This window comes from Sus scrofa, chromosome 5, assembly GCF_054392235.1.
Source record: "Sus scrofa isolate SSC_HxYL_T2T_F1_AM1 chromosome 5, Sscrofa_HxYL_maternal_Yorkshire_Landrace_v2.0, whole genome shotgun sequence".
In the NCBI taxonomy this organism is placed as follows: Eukaryota; Metazoa; Chordata; class Mammalia; order Artiodactyla; family Suidae; genus Sus; species Sus scrofa.
The window spans coordinates 89,873,742-89,895,300 of NC_139387.1; the positions used below are offsets into that span (position 1 = coordinate 89,873,742).

Consider the following 21,559-nt stretch of genomic DNA (forward strand, 5'->3'; position numbering starts at 1 on the left):
AACAGGAACTCCAATAAAGTATTTTTAATTAAGGTATGTACATTTTTGTGTGTATGTATGTCTTTTTAGGGCCACACCCACGGCATGTGGAGGTTCCCAGGCTAGGGATCGAATTAAAGCTGCAGGTACCAGCCTAGACCACAGCCACAGCAATGCCAGATCCAAGCTGTGTCTGTGACCTACACCATAGCTTACAGCAATACCAGATCCTTAACCCACTAAGCAAAGCCAGGGATTTAACCCACATCCTCATGGATACTAGTGAGGGTCATTACCGCTGGCCACAGTGGGAACTCCTGTACATTTTTTTAAAAGACATAACGTTATTGCATACTTAATAGTTTGCAGTATAGTATAAATAAAACTTCATGTACACTGGGACACCAAAAAAATTTGGGGGCTTGCTTTATAGTCATATTTGCTTTATTGTGGTGGTTTGGAACCAAATCCACAGTATCTCCAATGTACGCATGTACATGAAAAAAATGAAATAAAAAAATGGGAAAACACACACCACATATGTATGGATTTGTTTCCATCCTTTTTATTAGGCAAATGATGGCAAGTTGGCAATTATAGGCATATGACTAAATATAATGGATCTTTTTGAAGAAAACTCTCCTGTTTGTATTGACTCATTAGACCCAAAGGACATCAAAATTCTAGCTCAGTGGCCAGCCTAGCATTTTGGTGTTTTCCAGAAACATGAGGGGAGTGAACATTCCCATTCACATGCAGTGTGCTTCTACACTCTTGATCTGAAAAAAAGTAATTTTAGAATGTAGTTAGCTAGTGTGTTCATTTGTGTGATATTTGGTGCGTGTCAAAGACTAGTTCTAATCACAATATATTCCTTATAAAAATTCATTTAGTTAAAATTCCTGAATCCCCGGGTCATTCTCTAGATTGCCAACCTGTTTATTTTCTTCATGGCACTTGAATTTGTGATGATCTGCTTGTTTGCTCCTGTCATTAAGACTATAAATTCTGAGTGCGCACATATTGTGCTCAGTGTTCAACAGGAGGTGTGTAATCAATACTTTTGGAAATAATATCTCCAAAGTTGAGCCATCTGTCTGACCAGCTTCCTCTGAGAAACTACATATTATGATCCAGTGTGTGCAGATTTATAATCATCTTACAGAATGAGGTGTGTGGTAATGACAGAAAGCACTGGCTCAGAGCTTTAAGATATGCCAGGCACTGTTCAAAGTACTTCACAGGTAGTATTAGCCCTATTTTACAGATGAGGAAACTGGTTTGAACCCACCCTGGCCCCAGGGTCCAAGTACTCAAGTACTGTGTGCTACATGCTACTGAAAGGATAACTGTCACTCACTTTTTTCAGATTAGAAAAGGCAGAATTTACTACATACAACAGAATATTATTTAGCCATGAAAAAGAATGAAGTACTGATTCTTGCCATAACATGGATAGACCTTGAAAACATGCTAAGTGAAAGAAGCCAGACACAAAAATCATACATTGTGTGATTCCATTTATATTAAATATCTAGCATAGGGAAATTCATAGAGACAAAGCAGATTAGTGGTTGCCAGGGGTTGGGGGAGGGAGAATAAGGGATAACTGCCTAATGGGATACAGGGTTTCTGTCTGGGGTGATGAAAATATTTTGAAACTTGGTTGTGCAATGTTGAGTGTACTAATGGCTACTGATCATTCACTTTTAAATGATTAATCTTATGTTATATGAATTTCATCTTCATTTTCTTTTTCTTTTTAGGGCTGGATCTGCGGCATATGGCATTCCTCAGGCCAGGAATCAAATTGGAGCTGCAGCTGAGGTCTACGCCACAGCCATGGCAACACTGGATCCAAGCCACATCTATGACCTACACCACAGCTGTGGCAACATGGGATCCTTAACCCAGTGAGTGAGGCCAGGGATCAAGCCTGCATCCTCCTGGATACTAGCGTGATTCTTAACCCACTGAACCACAAGGGGAACGCCTCATCTTTATTTAAAAAAAAACCAAACAAGATTTACTGCTTGGCACTCACCAACTTTCACCTCTCCACTTTGAGGCTTCTCCACGAACAGGGTGGACAGCTGAGAGTTGGCATTCTGCTTGTCCTGTTCCTCCCCTGCAGGTGGTTCGCCAACAGACCATTCTAATGAGCAGAAGGGAGGAAAATCGTCATTTCAGGGCCAGGCTCTTCTTAGGCAGACTTACCTGGGTTTGTTGTTCTCATCAGCGCTGATGCTTCTCTTTGTCTAATAAACCTGGATAAATATAACATCACTCTTTCCTTCCACCTCCCCTATGGCCATCAGTAGAGGGAGAGGTTCCATTTGACAGGGATATCTCTTCCACGATGGGATCAAGGAATGCTTTCTAACTCCTAGAAATAGCAGAACTTTTCAGGAACGTTGTTACTCTTTCCTGGCAGCCAAGTATCCTTTGTTTCCCAATCGGCCTGTCCCCTAACTGATACATAATGGCAGGAAGGCTATGAGCAGTACTCACAGTATTTTTTTCAGGCGCCTGGCTGTAAGGCCATGTCTATGCAACAACAGAGTTGGAAAAGACTAAAGGGATAGGTCAGTTTCCTGGTCAAGTAGGAGAGAGAGGACAGTCAAGCCTGGCCTCATATTTCTAGATTCCTCACTATTATATGATTAGATAATTCTACTAGGGTTGAATAGATGTGGTCATAGCTTGACGATTAAGTAATAGACCATGACCTGCAGACACACATTTCAATCTAGTAGCATCCTGAAAAGAAGGAAAACAAAAAACTAGAAAAACAGAAGGAAGAAGAAACACTTGAGTCTCTCCCATGAAGACAGACAAGCTGGAAATGAAGTTTTTTTGCATTTTCTAGTTTGCACTCCAGGTGCATAGGTGGTATTAATCAGCAGCCAATGCCAATGAGAAGGGTAGGAGAGAAAACTGTCTCCCAGAGCTGAATAAAGAGAAGTTCAATTTCAGCCACTTAATAACTGGAAAAAAAATGCATGGGTTGCCAATGCTCTACCTGTTAATGTTTCTTAAAAAGAAGAAAGTGTAGATTTAGTTATTTTAGTTCCCATGTTCAATCATACTTAGTATTTCTATCCATAGAAGACCATCATCTTCACAATGAAGTTAAGCAATGTAATCCCATGATTACACAATAAAAAAAAATACCCAAGTGGATGTTAAAATTTTAGGTAGTGTGTATTTGCAGTATTTTTAGTAATAGTGAATAGTGGCCATTAATGTTTTGAATGTGAGGACAGGGATTTTTTTTATTTCTATATCTACAAGTGTCTGCAAAAATGCCTGGTCTGTAGCAGGATCATAGCAGGCCCTCAACACAAATTTGTTGAATGAATACATAACCTCACAGAATCGTGGGATGCATTTGGAGGTGTCCTTTCAAATGTATGAACATGTCTATAAAATATGAATTATTAGCTAATGTCAATACATCCTGAGAATGGCAAATTTAAGTCTCTTAATCTCTGTGTATTTGCCAAATGTTAAAAATATAATGATAATAAAACAAACCAACCTGTGGTATACATGACTAGATTCCTGAATTTGTGTGTGTGTGTGTGTATGTGTGTATCATGCAAAATTAATTCTCAATACATTAGTTTTCTAGTCAGATGAATGTAATGAAAGATTGCTATGAAAGCTACAAACTGAATAAAACCAAGATTAGAATCAAATACAGCTTTAAGAAATGAGCTCATTAGTGGTGACTGTATTAGGATGGGGTTGGACGCCTTGCTTCAGGCGTGTGCTCACCTGAATCTTTTCTTTCCAGGGCCCGACTACTCAAACCTGAAAGGAAAGCGTGATTGGATGATACAATGGGGAGGGAGAAAATGAAGTGTTGACGTCAACCTTCTCAGATCCCCCTAATCCTGTCTCTTTTGATGATGGGGAGAAAAAAATCTAGAAGCTGGCTTGGATGGAAAATCCGTAGAGCTTCAACTATGAAAGCATCCATGAAAAGAATGTGTCTTACTTAAAAAGACAATAATAAAATAAATGAATCCAAATATCTAAGGAACAGGAGAAAAGAGTATAGAGCTGTAAGTAAAAGACAAATATTTTTGCTTCCCAAATTTATACCCAAGAGTTACTACTCTTACTGATTTCACCCAAAGAGCCTCTTTTGAAAAAGTTTCTCATGAGGTCCTGCTGCATAGCCTGGGGAACTGTATCCAATCACTTGTGACAGAACATGATAGAAGATGATATGAGAAAATGAGTATATGACTGGGTCACTTTGCTGTACAGCAGAAATTGACAGAATATTGTATATCAACTATAATAAAAATTTTTAAGAAGCTTCTCGTGTTAAAAAACATTGCCATTAAAGTCAACATTTTCTCTCTCAGGCACCTGCAAGACCTGGCTCTTGCTCTGAGCACTGTCTCATCAAGATGCTCCTACCATTTTGTTATCTTCACCATCAATTAATAATAAAGTACAAAGTAGGGGAGGGGTTGGAATCATCCTAACCTGGAGGCAGGGCACTAGGCGGGGAGGCTTCCTCTTCATCTGAAATAAGAAAGAGGAATGAAAAATCAAGGAGAAAAGGACTTCATCCCCAGCATCCTGAGAAAAGAGAAATCTGGAAAAGAAGAAGAGAAACTACACACAACACTTTCAAGTGATGCATAAACCTTAGAAGATGTGGCAGCTGAAAAATTATACTTGAGCATTCCAGGCAAAAGAGAAAAATAAATAAAAGGATGAGAGAGTTGGGTAATCCCATTGAAAGTAGCTTTAAAAATGGTACTCTATGCAAACATTTTATGAGATTGGGAAAAAAAAAAATCAATGCTAAAAATCTAACCTTGATGAAATAAGCGGTGGAGGTGGTATGCAAGTTCGTACTTTGTAGCTAAAGTCAAGGACAGCCTAGCTCGTGTACCACATTCATTTGGACACAGGCATAAAAGCATATATGTTTTTGTACTATTTGAGAACTCAATACCCCTCAGAAAACCTCATCATTAATTCCCCTTCTATATTTAGGACACAAAAGTCAACATTAGGAGTTCCCATCATGGCTCAGTGGTTAACGAACCAGACTAGCATCTATGGGAGTTTGATCCCTGGCCTTGCTCAGTGGGTTGATGATCTGGCATTGCCGTGGGCTGTGGTGTGGGTCACACACGTTCCTTGGATCCCCCGTTGCTGTGGCTGTGATGTAGGTCAGCAGCTGCAGCTCCAATTCGACCTGTAGCCTGGGAACCTCCATATGCTGCGGGTGTGGCCCTAAAAAAAGACAAAAGACAAAAAAAAAAAAGTCAACATTAAATCAGTTTGTCATACTTATTAAGTCAACCAATAATTATTGTAGGAATTTTATCTTTTTTTTCTCCCAAAGTTATATTGGCATTGGGCAAAGCTGTATAATTTGAAAAATGCTTACCTGTAAACATCTGTAAAATTCAAAATATGCCTTGCAGTTTTTGTGCAAAGACACTGAATATTCCACTTTTCTAAAATGTGTGAATTTCAAAGTGTCTTTACATTTTAGATGCTTAAATAGGTAATTGGTATTATCTGAACCTCTGCTTCTTTCTCAAAAAGCATGAAGACTAGTGTTAGTGTAAATAATAATAACCATTGCACTTAAAATACTAGAATAATTGTGGGTTTCAAAATGCAAATTTTAGTGACCACATAAAATAGGATACAGGAAACAAACACACATGACTGTTAATTCAAAAGTGCTTTCAGGGAAATCTACTCAATATTCTGTACTAACTGTATGGGAAAAGAATTTGAAAAAAAATGGATATATGTATAACTGGTTCACTCTGATGCACACCTGAAACTAACACAACATTATAAGTCAACAGTACTCCAAGAAAAATTTTTTTCAAAGTGCTTTAAAAAAATTCCAATGCCTGGATCTCTTGGCTGAGCAGCAGAAATTGGCACAACATTGCAAATCAACTACACTTTAATAAAAAAAAAATTCTTGACAATAGCACAGGGATCTATACTCAGGATCTTCTAATAACCTATAATGGAAAAGAATCTAAAAAGAATGTATATGTATTTATATGTATAATCGAACCACTTTGCTGTACCCCTGAAACTAACACAACATTGTCAATCAAATATATTTCAATAGGATTAAAAAAAAGGTTAGGCTAAATAAAGTTAAGTGCTTCTGTTTTACTGTATTATTTGTGTGTGTTTACTGTAGGGTATCTCAGAACCTTCGGTATGCTCAGTGTTGGCACTTAGGGTGGAGATCAGAAATGATAGGTATTACCATTTCCCGAACGTAGTTCACATTTGAATCCTTTCCTCCTGGAGTATCCACTAACTTTCAAAAAATCATGCATTTTGGGGAAGTATAGGTATTTCTGAGCTCTCAGGGAAATTCTGTATTTCAGGAGATGGCTATATAATTAAAAGTTTACATAACCAAAAATAAAATACCTTGCATTTTTTCTATATTATTTGCCACACATTTAACTCGGCATGTAGGACTGTATCCTTTATCCTATGCAAAGGCTTTTCCTTGCATTTTTTCTATATTATTTGCCACACATTTAACTCAGCATGTAGGACTGTATCCTTTATCCTATGCAACGGCTTTTATTCACTAAAATATAAAGAATCTTGATCTAAAGTTCCATAAAAATTCTTGGAAATGAAGTTTTAAAACCCAAATCAATCCTAGAAAGGAGCTGCCTTTAGTGTACATAATCTAGAAACTAGAACAATTTTGAGTCAAATGAATGCTTCATTTTACACGTTTGGTGGTCACTTACCCACAGTGCCTGACAAATCTTTGAGTTAATTGTTTATGTGAAATGATTGGAAAGACTATTCATATATTTTCACAAAACTAAAATGAAAATAGGAGCAATTTTTAAGCAAAAATTCAGCGGGTGAGTAGTTTAAAAATTCGCTAAGTTTCAAGACACTTTGTGGGATACGCACAACTATTTTAGACTACGAAGTCACCATGTACTAAGACAGTGCTTCAAAGTATCATAAATATAATACTCTAGGAGTTCCCATCGTAGCACAGCAGAAACAAATCTGACCAGTAACCATGAGGTTGCGGTTTGATCCCCGGTCTCGCTCAGTGGGTTAAGGATCCAGCATTGCCATGAGCTGTGGTGTAGGTTGCAGACACGGCTCAGATCCCTGGTTGCTGTGGCTGTAGCGTGGCCCAGAGGCTACAGCTCTGACTTGACCCCTAGCCTGGGAACCTCTGTATGCCGTGAGTGAGGCCCTAAAAAGCAAATTATATACATATTACTCTAGACAATCCGACATTACCTCCAAACAGCCATTACTTCTCAATGGGCAATATATGCATTATTGTACATATGTCTTCGAATTTACTGAAGTGTTAGAAAATACAGTTGATAAGGGACAATATTTACTGTTTCCCTTCTTTTAAAAGTAGCTTTGGTCTTGTCATCCCTTTAGATTGGGAAACGTAGTTAGGATGTTGGGTTCTGACCTGAAATTCTTGAAAATTTGTGTGGTTGAATTTGGTTGAGTTGGATGAGAATGAAAGATTTAATCATTCTTATTCACCAGGGAAAAACAGGTTCTACTGCTAGAAGGGAAACTGAGTATCCAAATCCTTCTGGTTGTGCCTAATCCATCACCACATATATAAAGCCATGGCATCATTCGAGGAACATTCTCAAACAAAACAAAAAATACAGTATGTAAGTTACATTGTTTTATACTTAAAAGTGACCGCAATTTAAACATTCGCTTTTGGCACTTTAGAATACAGCCTACATGACACCACAGACTGAAAGCCACAGAGCTGTCTTCCCTAGCTACGTAGGAGGGGAATTAATCAAAGTAGGAATTTAGGTGTCTTTAAGTCATGGGAAAATAGCATTTGTAAAGTCATAAAAATAATTCTTTCAGCACTGAAGTTCCCAGAGACGAATGCCTGGAAAGTGGAGAAAGAACTTGGTCTTGGTCTCATATTACAAGACTGGAATTTGGGGGGAGGGGGTCCACATGAATGAAATCTGGAATGTGAGGGAGAAAACTCCAGATATGGTAGAATATATCCATTCTTAAAATTCTCCAGGCTGTCTTGAGTACAAAATAATGTTTACCTATGGTTGATTTAAACTGTCTTCTGAAATTAATTCTTAAAATTATCCTTAGTTGGGACAATTGTGGAGATTTTAGAATAAAAGCATATAAAATTAAAATGTCCTGTCAGCAAACCTCAGTTAAATACAGATACAATACCTTGTTTGATTTAGACGAATTTAGGAATTCCTAAAGGAGGGTAATCAGTTGTGGTAAATGTTGGCATACGTTACTAAAATAACAACAGCAACAACAATCACCACATATGGAAGGCAATAAAGACCAACTTCTAACATTAACGCATCATGTTTTGAGGCACTGATGAATTTGTCTTATTTTCTGAATGAGGAGACATGTCTTATGCATTGATTCTTCTGAAATCAGGATTCATCTTACCATAAATAAAGGTTTATTTAATGCGTTTCTACTCCCCCGTCTATAAAATCAATGTTGCATATTATAATGGTTGTGTTTTAAAATTGAGATGTGATATTAACTTTTAATAAAATTTATTACAAAGAAATCATGCAGTTAGACTACTAAAGTACAGAGACATTTTTGTAGATGGTTGACTATCTGATACCTAAAGATAAAATGACATGAAAATGTTTTAGCATGATATAAGAAGTACCAAGATAATGTTATGGCCGTTGTAAAGGGACCTAAATGAAGAAAAAAAAATTAGTCATTCTTTTAATTTAAAAAAATCATATTACTTAGGAGAAATTTGCTGGAACTTCTGCTGACTCACTTCCTCACCTGACAACCACATTCATGCCAAAAGAAAGACTCTTCATTTCAAGTTACGAGATCATTAATATGCACAAGGTTCATCCGTGATAGTTTGTGGTAATGATAATGACCATGCCTGGGAAAAGAAAGTTTTTACTTCCATAGTAGCAATTACCAAAGGCAGTTATTTTTCTGGAAGAAAGAAAGAGGCAGTCACTATCTCAACCGAGCTTACAAAAACAAAACAAAACAAACGAACAAACAAACAAACAACAGACTACACAATGATAAGGTACTGGTGGTGGTTCTGCTCTCTAAAGCTCCCTAAGTCACTAAAGTCAGCTCTAGGAGTGCAGGACCCAGTGCCCAGACCAGAACCTGGTACATACTCAACATTCAGTGAATCCTTGAGACTAATAAATGAATGTGAGACTAGAAGGCCGATCTTTGGTCTCACTGAGAATATGGAAAATATCTGTACTTCCCTTCCCGTTGATTTGTTACCTGTAGTTATTCTGGAAGAATTATAAACTATGCAGCATTTTTTTTTTTTTACAAGGACATTACCTCCCAGGATGATCACCCTGAAAGGGATTTGCATATCTAAATTCTGATGTTGTTTGGTTAAACCCATTTCTTTACTGTCATCCCTAGTGCCTCAATTCTAAGACACAGTGAGCGGCATCAAAGAACAGGATACATGGATGGACGCAAACAAGCAAACAAACAAATAATAAACCCCTTCCTGAGAAATCAGCTGTTTATCAGAGACTCTCAATGAATGTAAAAAGTTGGCAAATCTAACCACAAACACTGCTTATAAGATTAATATCATGTATAGCACAGGGATATCTACTCAATATGCTGTAAAAAATTATATGGGAAAAGAATCTGAAAAAGAATGGATATATGTATAACTGATTCACTTTTGCTCTACACCTGAAACTAAAACAACATTGTGAGTCAGCTATAGTCCAATAAAATTTTTTTTAAGGGTTAATATAAGAAACAAGCAACATTCTGCAGATACAAAAAATTTTTTCTGAGCATTTCTAGGCTGTTGCAAAATGATTCTGGTAACCTGCAAAAGATATTAAGATTGCATTGCTATGAATGATGTTCTTAATAATGAGAGTCTTAGAACTATTATTTGAATATACCTCAACTAATTAGGGCACTAACTAAAGTCCTAAAAATGCTCTGTATGCAGGCATGACTATTTTCAATAGCTTTAAGTGAACTGTTTTTATATTATCCATCTGTCCTAAGGATGCACACACATAATACACGGCACTGGTGTCCATTTCAAAACTTATTGACTAAAAGTATGCATAGGAGATTCATCCTCCTGCCCAGCAACTGGAAGTAAAAATCTATCTAGAAAGCAATGAGATCCTACTATGTATCACAGGGAGCAATGTCCAGTGTCTTGGGATAGACCACGATGGAAAGATAATATAAGAAAGGGAGTGTGTGTGTGTGTGTGTGTGTGTGTGTGTGTGTGTGTGTGTTATATATATGACTGGGTCACTTTGATGTTCAGCAGAAATTGGCACAACGCTATAAATCAACTATATTCTAATTAAAAAATTTAAAAACATCTATCTAGATTACCACTCTGCAAGATGGACAGCTAAGCCAGCAGGGAAATTCAATTGTTCATTCGTTCTGCGGGTGTTTATTAAGAGACTGCCATAGGAGGCTCTCTGCCAGATGCTGGAAGAAAAGAGCTGAGGGGCCCAAAGATGTGTTAAGACATGATGCCTGGCCATCACAAAGTTTACAACCTGTTAGGAAAAGGGGTGAACCACTAATATGTGATTCAGTGGAGAAAAGAGTGATTTAATGACAGAGGCAAACAGTACAAGAGAAATCAAGAGGAAGAAGGGGAAGTGAAAGGGAGTTAGGACGGTCAGGGGAAAAATACACAAAAGAGTGACACTTGAACTGAATGGTTACAAAAACAATTAGATGGACTGAGGATGGGGGGAGGATAAAGGACAGGGATTCTAGTATAAACTGGAGGAAAAATCTGCTGCACCTGTCAATCTTGTTCACACTTCAGCCAAGGCTATACATATAGCAATGACTACTGTGTCCACTTTTCACACAAGTATTTTCTTTGAAATTTTCCTGTCCTTGATGAAAGTAAGTAATTGTTGAAAATGACTGTGTATTTTAAAATAACTTCTGCCTTCCTTATTTAGGGATGTCACTTTCTATCCTAGACTGATCTGCTCCCTAGGCATGTAGAACAAATACATACATGGCAGTTTATGTACCTGGGCATGTGACTGCACAGGACTTGACTTCTGCAAATGTCAGAATAAAAGTTCTACTAATCTCAGGATGCCCTTCTTGGTCATTTGGCCTTGCTTTTTCATTATATTGTATTCTGCACAAAGAAAAGAGATTTTGTGGACGGTAGACTGGTTGGTGGGTTGCCTGGGTGATTTTAACTTACAGAAAGGCATTTTCTCCTTTAAGTATACAAATATAATGTGACTTTTCTGATTAAGGGTCAGGCACAGGCTTTGTTTAAATTTTGACAGCTTGCCTCCTGGGATTACATCATCTATTCTGTTGGTTGAGCCATACACCTGGTCTAAGCACCTTTCCAAATTTGGAAACAGAGGTGTATGCCATCATCCCTGTCTAGTGTTACAATGACTTCAGCCAGGATGTCCAAACCTCCTTGAACCCATCTCATGGAAGGAGTTCTAGGAGTTTGTGCTGTCTGCATTCCACAAGCAAATAACCTTCAGATTTTGGCTCCTGTGCCCAGGATCAGCATTCATGTTTACTATCCATGGGAGCCACTGAAGGTCAAGGACAAAGTGAGTGTACTACCTTATGTGTTCATATATAAGAGCTGTAAGTTCAAGTTAACTGAAGAAAAATGGTTCAATATACTGAAAGAAATAAAAAGAGAAGTATTTTACTAACATGTGGGGCGGAAATAATATCATAGGAATGATTTAATGATGTACGACATGGTAAGAACAAAAAGATACTTGACATGCTTTTGAGTGGTATCAAGAAAAATAAGTCTTATTATAGTCAGGAAATAATGGGTTATTCCAGAATCTAAACTCTCTTATACATTGCACAAGTAAAAGATGAACTTTTTAAAGGATGGTACAAACATACAAAGCAAAACTGTCACGTCTACCTTTGTGAAAACTTTCTTCTATAGAAGACTAATGCTCCTTGACTTAAGACAAATGGTGAGTAATGACGACTTTCCCCATGGGGAGAGAAAGGAATTAGGATTTCATGGATCCACAGCAGTATATAATAAAGATTATTCACTTTCTAAAGTTGGACTATCTCTATATAAAGTGAAAATAGAATAATATTATAGGAATAAGTTTCCAATTCAATAAGGAGGAACATAATGTCCACTTAATGTGGTATTGTCCCTCTATATAAATCACTATACAAATCTGCATGATCACACAGTGTTACAAAATGAGATGCTAGTTTTCAAATAACTAGTGAAACCTGAAACAGTTTACACAGTTATGTGAAAACTTTCCATTTTTTTAAAATTTGGCTAATCAAGATAATTTTCCAAATTGGTGTAAACCCAAGACGACCAGACACCTCTTTTCTTTCACATGCACATGGAAACTTGGAAACTACCAGTTAATCTGCTGGCACGTCAGCAAGTGCTCGTGATCTTTTTTTAAATCATGGTTGCTTTTCTTTTAAAAATGTGTGTAATGAAAACGGATCAAAGCACTTCGTCATTATGCTGAAAGGATTGTGCAGATAAGATGCAAAGGAAGAACTTTAAACCACACTGATGAAAGATAATGCAGAGAAAATCTGTGGGGCCGCCACGGCTGTCATCCCTGAGCTCCTTCTGCTTCTAACTCTGCTGAAGTACCTCCCTCTCCCTCCCTCCAACTCACCTTGTGCTGGTGCAGTTCCAGGCTTCTTCTCTTTACTTGGTTCTGTGTGGAAAGTACAAGCACATTTTTAAAAGTAGCTTAAAGAAGGCATTTTATTGTGGGATGAAAATAGGGTAAAGAGGGGAGAGAAGAAATTAATGACAGCAGGATAGATCATAAATGATGCTACATACTCATTTATTATGCGATATATGAATTGTGAATTTGGGGATTATAACATAGAATCATATTAAACTTAATAAAAATCATTAAGAAATCTGATCATGCTGGGGAAAAGTGAACATAAAACATGCAATACCGATTTTGTTAAAATAGCTTAGCTGGGACCCTGTTGTCACACAGTGGTGTGGAGTTAGAGTATAAAATGTGGGTCACTTCACTTTAGACCCCAATCAGCAACAGCCTTTTTAAGAAAGTTTGACCCCTGTAATGGTTCCAATGGTTTGGACTTCTAGATAATATCACAGTGAGGAGCGAGGGTATAAAATCTGCAATTGTACAGCAGTTTCAAAGAAAATATTTTGGCACACACATTAATCTTCTCAGTTGAGTTGAATGGTGACAAATACTACACAAGAGCAGTAACATCAGATTTTATCAGTTACGACCCTTTGGTTTTCATATCTCTCTGTTTAGAACCATATTCGCTTACATACCTGCAAGTGATATTGGACTTGCATGTGTAAGAAAAGAATTGTTTCAACCAGGAATCTTTTTTTTTTTTTTTTTTTTTTTGATTGATGAACAGAGATCTGAATCTCAGTTAACTCATCGAATAAATTCTATGGGGCCTCCATGGCTGTCGTCCCTGAGCTCCTTCTGCTTCTAACTCTGCTGAATTCCCTCTGTTGCCCTCCCTCCAACTCACCTTTTGCTGGTGTAGTTCCAGCCTCCCCTTTTGCTGGTGTAGTCCCGGCCTCCTTCTCTTTACTTGGTTCTGTGGGAAAAGTACAAGCACATTTTTTTGTTTGTTTTTTTTGTTTTTGTCTTTTGTCCTTTTTAGGGCCACACTCGCAGCATATGGAGGTTCCCAGGCTAGGGGTCTAAGCAGAGCTACAGAGGCTGTCCTACACCATAGCCGCAGCAATGCCAGATCCTTGACCCACTGAGCGAGGCCAGAGGTTGAACCGGCAACCTCATGGTTCCTAGTCGGATTCGTTTCTGCTACACCACAACAGGAACTCCATTTTGTTTTTCTTTCCACATTTTTTTTTTTTTTTTTGTCTTTTTGCTATTTCTTGGGCCGCTCCCGCGGCGTATGGAGGTTCCCAGGCTAGGGGTCGAATCGGAGCCGTAGCCACCAGCCTACGCCAGAGCCACAGCAATGTGGGATCCGAGCCGAGTCTGCAACCTACACCACAGCTCACGGCAACGCCGGATCATTAACCCACTGAGCAAGGGCAGGGACCGAACCCACAACCTCATGGTTCCTAGTCGGATTCGTTAACCACTGCACCACAACGGGAACTCCTCTCTTCACATTTTTAAAAGTATCTTAAAGAAGGCATTTTATTGTGGGATGAAAATAGGGTAAAGAGGGGAGAGAAGAAATTAATGACAGCAGGATAGATCATAAATGATGCTACATACTCATTTATTATGCGATATATGAATTGTGAATTTGGGGATTATAACATAGAGTCATATTAAACTTAATAAAAATCGTTAAGAAATCTGATCATGCTGGGGAAAAGTGAACATAAAACATGCAATACCGATTTTGTTAAAATAGCTTAGCTGGGACCCTGTTGTCACACAGTGGTATGGAGTTAGAGTATAAAATGTGGGTCACTTCACTTTAGACCCCAATCAGCAACAGCCTTTTTAAGAAAGTTTGACCCCTGTAATGGTTCCAATGGTTTGGACTTCTAGATAATATCACAGTGAGGAGCGAGGGTATAAAATCTGCAATTGTACAGCAGTTTCAAAGAAAATATTTTGGCACACACATTAATCTTCTCAGTTGAGTTGAATGGTGACAAATACTACACAAGAGCAGTAACATCAGATTTTATCAGTTACGACCCTTTGGTTTTCATATCTCTCTGTTTAGAACCATATTCGCTTACATACCTGCAAGTGATATTGGACTTGCATGTGTAAGAAAAGAATTGTTTCAACCAGGAATCTTTTTTTTTTTTTTTGATTGATGAACAGAGATCTGAATCTCAGTTAACTCATCGAATAAATTCTATGGGGCCTCCATGGCTGTCGTCCCTGAGCTCCTTCTGCTTCTAACTCTGCTGAATTCCCTCTGTTGCCCTCCCTCCAACTCACCTTTTGCTGGTGTAGTTCCAGCCTCCCCTTTTGCTGGTGTAGTTCCGGCCTCCTTCTCTTTACTTGGTTCTGTGTGGAAAGTACAAGCACATTTTTAAAAGTAGCTTAAAGAAAGCGTTTTACTGTGTGATGAGCAACAGGGTAGAGAGGGGATAGAAGAAATTAATGACAGCAAGACAGATTATAAATGATGCTACATGCTCATTTATTACCCTATACATGAATTATGAATTTGGGAATTATAGAGTCACATTAAAATTTTAATAAAAGCAGTTAATAAAGCTGGATCGCATTGGGGAAAAGGATGCAAAAAAACATGCAGCACAGATTTTGTTAAAATAGCTTGGCTATGCTGAGACCACGTTGGAATGCTAACATGGAATGAGTATAAAATGTGGGGCCTCATTTTAGACCCCAACCAGGGACAGATTTTTAAGAAAGTTTGACCTAGGTAATAGTTTCAAAAGTTTGGAGTTCTGGATAATATTAAAGAGTCAGGGTATAATGTCTACAATTCCAGCAGTTTCCAGAAAATATTTTGATACACATACTAATCTTCTCAGTTGAGTAGATTGGCAAGAAATGTAACACAAGAGCAATAACGTCAGATTTTGTTAGTGGAGACCTCCTGGTTTGCCTCTCTCCCTGTTTAGAATCCATATTAGTTGACACACCTGCAAATGGTGTCTGACTTGTGGTGAATGTAAGAGAAGAATTATTTCAACCATGAATTCTTTTTGTTTTCATTGATGAAGAGACATCTGAGTTAACGAATAAGGACAATGTGAGCAGAGTTTGGGAGAAGACTTGTTTTAGGAACGGAAGGTCAGGATTGTATAATGAATATGAAACATGGCACAACACGGGAAGCTTTATAGTGGCCCAGTGACAGCTGCTGATCTAACCAACAGAAGGAAAAGTTATGTCTGTAACTGGCCGCAGGTACTCAGGGCTGGCAAAAAGACATCTCTGTATGGAAGAAGGAACCAGACCAAAGAAGACATTCCTAAGAAGTCTCGCACATCCACGTGGGTTGAAAGAAAACGAACCTTGAGCTTGCCCTTGTTTGAACTCGTATGAAATACTGAGCCTGCTTCATTTATTTCAACACAGAGCAGTACCCTTCTATACGATATAAGGATTTGAAGTGCGTGAATCTAGGGACAAAGGGGACTCCTATGCGCAGTTACATTTCTTACACTGCCCTCCTGAAAATAATCTCTAGAACAGACTGCTTCATGTGCCCTTATAAATTTCTGTGCAAAAATATCACCAGCAACTGCAGCCTTATTTCTGGCTGTCGCTTAGGCTGGATTGGTCTACGGGGACCTCCTTGGCTTCATACTACAGAGTCCGTTCAAATAACCTGCACATAAAATCACATACTGCCCAGTCAGGTTCTCACAGTACTGTCTGATGTTTCCATACAGTGTTTGCATCTTACCTAATTATTCTCTGGGCTATATTTTATTTTCTACTTGGCTGTAAGCAACCTGATACAGGGAAATTTTTTCTCCTTAAGAGTTTCTCTACCACATTTGGTATGGTACCTTTGCTGGGTAGCTATCAATCAGTATCTGGTGGGTAGCTCTGTATCCTTCTGAAGGGTTAGGACAGAGTTGTACATGTGCTAAAGAGCATGTGGAGAGTTCTTGATTGGCTGCCAGTTTTCTCATTCTGCTCGAGGAGGAGGAGTGATGAGAGAGAGCACTTTGGGTCTTCATGGGACAATGCACATACTTTTGGTTGCCTTCACCCTGGTGGCCCTGTGGCTGGGCAAATGGTTCTGGGGATTCCACTTGGGTTTGCCATTCTTCCAATCCTGTCCTTTTCCTTAGATGTATGCGGGTATAGAAGCAGGGTATCTAAGAACACAATCACCTACTGTGTTACTGGACATCACCTCTACCTGCCAAGGAGTTCAGTGGGACTCTTTATTGCTTATTTTTTTGTTGCTGCCTGTTGGACAACAGGGTACAAAGGACTGGAGAACTTGTCTGATGCTGAGCCTCAGAGGCCTGGAAATTCCCCAAGGAGTTTCTGGAGGTGCTCGTTGGTGACACAGTTCAAGTAAGGAAAGGGCCGCTCATCCTCCTCCAGGACTGGGGTAGGATCACCCCACTGTCACAAGGAAGATGTGGGCTTTGTTTACCTTTACCTACGTGTGAAAAAGCGCTGTTAACCCTTCAGCCTCCACATGGGCGTAACAACAACTTTGGCATAACTTCAAAGGTTTTATAAGCATATGACATGCCATCCAAACCAGATCAACCTAAGGAAGTTATATAAGCACAATGTATTATTGTTGTTATAAACCTGTGACAAAACTGCAGTTAATCAGCTTCTCCATGGATGTTAGGTTAAAGCTCACAGCCTCAGTGGAGACCAAGTCATGCTGCTTGGCTGGATATTCTGCATGTGCAGCCCAAACATATAAGGCCATGTCTTTACTTACCTCCTGGGGGTGGAGCTGGGGCTGGGGCTGGGGCCGGTACTTCATTTTCTAGAAATGGAAAGAGGAATAGACACATGAGTCTCACTTATCCTGAGAAAAGCTCCTTTCCCCAGCCCCAGGCTGTGCTCACCACCAGGCAGCCCTCTTCCCTGCACTGGCAAGAGCAGGGGCACAGGAAAAGCCTCAACCCAAGACACACACCTTTCGGTGTCTGATGTGAGGCAGGGATCTAGAGGTGGTCTGAAGATATGTAGATTTCCTGAGGGGTACGCTGTTGTGATGGACAGAGCATGGATAAAATGGGGATCTGGACATTTTCCCACTTAGTTATCCCCTCAGGCAGCAGGCAGGGCATCATTTCATGGCACTGAACTTGTTTCTCTCTCTCTGGAAAATGGGCACACCACCACCTACCTCATGTGCAGAGTATTGCTGCGGGGATGAAATGAGACACAGTGTGTGTCAAGCATGTCCGTTAGAGCCTAAGATGCTCCGTAGATGAGACACCGCTTTCCCCAAGAGACACCATCTGCCCTCATGAGATGTGCTTTCAGAATGATGGAAAGACCTGTGTCCTCTGGCTTTGCAAAGGCAAAGCGCTTTTATTACAAGGCAAACCACTGTTCCCTGGGAAACAGCATCAACCGCCTTCACAGTCACCGTCATATCTGGAAGTGCATATGCCTGGAGTAGATTTCCACCTACACATATCCAAAAGTTTCAGAGCCCTGGTTTTAAGGTTTTATACCTGGCTTTGGATATCCAGAATTATAGAGCAATCTGGCAGTGAAATGTGTTTTAAAATGTTATTCCTATTAAAGAATATACTATGTCCAAGTAGATAAAGGCATATTCTATGACCAGTGGCATGGAATTTCCCCTGCTAAATCCCCAGGAGTACCTAGAATAGGGAATTAGTGATGGTTAACCAGCTCCTCCTAACTCCAGGGCACAAAGAGGCAGTTAATAAAGGTGATCTCTTTTTAAATTATTTTCTGTTTGATTAATAAATACCAAAGGAAAGGGGTTTTGTTTTTTTAAATTTTTATTCTTATTTTTATTGGCCGCATCCATGGCATGTGGAAGTTCCCTGGGCCAGGGATCGAACCTGTGCCCCTGCAGTGATCTGAGACATAGCAATAACAACTCCAGTCCTTAACCTGCTTAGCCACTAGGGAACTCCTAGAAAACTTTTTGTAGTATAGATACACTGTGAGATCCCAGGAGCCTTGTCTTTGTCCAGACCTAGGATTTTCCACATTCATTCCACAAGTGTTTCTTTCCGAGCAAAGAGCACAATAACTCAAAACAAGCAGTGTGGCTCCAGAGTCATCCCTGGGTGCAGGCCAGGTGCCCCGTTTTAGTCTATACAGGCTGGGATGAGACAGAACAAGGAGCAGCCTGAACTACCACAGAAGTAAGAGCAGGGACACAGGGCTGCCAGGAAACTGCAAAGTCTTCTTTCATCATTCATTTTCTGTGCCGGGTATAACATCCAATTTATTGTTTAAAAATGCACAATCAGGAATTCCCACTGTGGCTCAGTGGGTTAAGAACCCGACATGGTGTCCATGAGGTTGCTAGTTTGATCCCTGGCCTTGCGCAGTGGGTTAAGGATCCAGCATTGCTGCAAGCTGTGGTGTAGGTCACAGATGTGGCTTGGGTCCAGAGTTGCTGTGGCAGTAGTGTGGGCTGGCAGCTAAAGTTCCGATTCCACACCTAGCCTGGGAATCTCCATACACCATAGATGCGATCCTAAAAAGAAAAACAAAACAAAAATAACCAAAAAACCCACAATCACTGTATTTTCATTCAGATGACCATAAATAAGGATATTATTATTTACTAAGGAAGAGGAAACTATTGGCAAAGGGGAAAAACCATGTCACCTTACAGACGGGAGAAGATAACATGGCAGGATGTGGTGTGGTTTAAAGACACAGTAAAACCACAAATGCCCCGCGGATGGCGCACCAGAAACGCTTTCATTTCTTCGCCACATCATGGAAAGGATCTTTGCTGCCAGTGTCAACTAGGAGATGAACCCCTCAGTCAAAGCATTTTATTTTCAGAGACCTGAGTGCCGAAATGGAAATCTAATATTGACCTTTCGGCTCTGGGTGAGCTGTGGCTGGACGTGGATATCAGAATTCTGAGCAAGGAGCCAATTTCTTTGACTCTCTCTTTTGGATGAGGTCATTGTCATCCAACACCCATGGACCTCTCCTGGGCTCCCTTGAGGACAAGGTTCTCTGCCTGCCTGGCTCTTTTTCTCACCGCTGCAGGTTTACTTACGCCACTAGTGTATTTCATCTTGTTATTTTACCCAAGAGGGTCCCAGTTACCTCCTAGATTAGATCCACAGTCATCAGGTTAAAGGTCAAAGCCATTGTCAGCAGGCACTTCCCGGCTCTCCCTTTTCTTACTGACCCCAGTGACCTCTCTGTTCTGGAGCTGGTTTCTCTTTGCGCCTTCTGACCTTTCTGCCACCGAGGAGACAGGTCTTCTCCCCAACAGACCTTTTGCTCTTCCTCTACACCTGAGTCAGACAGACCTAGGTTCGAATCCTGACTCTACAACGTTCTAGTTGTGTAATTGGGAACCATTCCTTAAGTTCTGTCAGTCTTGGTGTCCTCATCTGTGAAATGAGAATAATAAGATGATAAAATGCATAGCACTGTTTCTGCATGTAGAAAGAGCTCTATAATCGACAGCAATAACTGTTACCATAATTTTCCTTTGGCAATCTTGATCTGTCTTTTTGACCTTTCTCTTGAGACTCTGGAAGCTGATTATTCCATTCTGCTTCCCTCCTGTATTCTCTTGGCATTCTGGAACACCTTATTTTTTTAAAAGTATTTTTTAAAATTGCAGTAGAGCTGCCTTACAACGTGGTGCCAATTTCTCTTGCACAGCAGAGTGACCCAGGCATATGGACCACCTCATAATACACTCTTTTTTTTTTTTTTTTTGGCCACACCCATGCCATGTGGACGTTCCTGGGCCAGGGATCAAACCCCAGCTATAGCAGTGACAACGCTGAATCCTTAATCACTAGGCCTCCAGGGAAATCCTAATACACTCTTTATTCACTGATTATTTTAAAATTATTCCCCAGCTGTCTCCAAATATTTGTTTCTTGTCCCTCCCAACGAAACAGAGATCTTTTCTTCCTTCCTTTCCCCCGGTACCTCATTTTATTGCTAAAAACACACTAAAGGCAGAATGCATTGATAAAAAAGAATTAAGCAGGGCTTCTTTGGTGGTTGTGTTTGAACCATCACATTGGCCATTGCTTTCTCAGCATCTGTGTAAACAAAGTCCTATTTTGTGAAGGAAGTCAGGGGTGCTTAAAATTCTGTTTTGGAAGAAAGGCCAAGGGTGAATTCTAATCAAGTAAATAAAAGAGAACCTTCTTGCGCACTGAAACTGTCAAGTGTGCCCGGAATGTGAATTCTTCATTTCCCTTGTGTCTGTAGCCCCAGTGTTTTATGAAACAGCCCTCAAATCAAACCAAAATGAGAATTTAAAGGACTTAGTTCAACTTCCAACAAATCCACAGAACATCGATTGTTCACAGCCAACTCTATCAGAACTACAGAAACAGTATAGGATATTAGTGCTGGCACATTTTTAGGATGGTTGTGGCAAGTGGAAGGAGGAAAATGCATGCCTGTCTTGCGAGTAGGCAAAGCCAGAACTTTCCCTCCTTAATATCATAGAAACCCCATTACTTTACAGTCGGTGAAGGAATAAATAAATAACCGCTATGTACCGGCACCCACTGCATGCTGAACCTAGCATGTGTTAGCTCTTACGATCCCTATCCCACTCTGAAGTCAGTACCAAAGCTACTCCCATTTCGCAGATGGGAACTGAGGCCCGCAGGGTCCCACAGCCCATGAAAGGTGAATCCTAGGTCTGGCTGACTCAGAAGCTGGCCTCTGAGGATGGAACTACACTTCCTTTCTCCACTACCACCCTTGTGGAGGCAGAAGTTATTACTGTAAAACGGCAATAAGAATTGAGTTGGATGAATTTTATGTGCACTATAGAGTTTGTACAATATAAATAAATAGATAATCAATCAATCAGTCCGGGGGGACAGAAA

At 39.7% G+C, this 21,559-nt stretch overlaps 1 protein-coding gene across 32 annotated transcripts in view; it reads right to left on the reverse strand.

Moving 5' to 3' along the window:
• The window catches only part of MYBPC1 (myosin binding protein C1), a 94,013-nt gene that overhangs the window by 56,394 nt on the left and 16,060 nt on the right, over positions 1–21,559 (reverse strand). For 8 of the 32 annotated variants that reach the window (XM_005664202.4, XM_013998021.3, XM_003126676.6 and 5 more), the window contains exons 2-8: positions 17,449–17,496; positions 14,994–15,062; positions 13,585–13,653; positions 12,717–12,758; positions 4,483–4,521; positions 3,760–3,795; positions 2,024–2,134 (exon numbers count right to left, since the gene is read on the reverse strand). In XM_005664202.4, coding sequence (XP_005664259.2) covers positions 2,024–2,134; positions 3,760–3,795; positions 4,483–4,521; positions 12,717–12,758; positions 13,585–13,653; positions 14,994–15,062; positions 17,449–17,496 — 414 coding nt within the window. The remainder of the gene's footprint in view (positions 1–2,023; positions 2,135–3,759; positions 3,796–4,482; positions 4,522–12,716; positions 12,759–13,584; positions 13,654–14,993; positions 15,063–17,448; positions 17,497–21,559) is intronic. The other 24 variants (XM_013998020.3, XM_021092690.2, XM_021092687.2 and 21 more) reach the window with 6 other exon arrangements.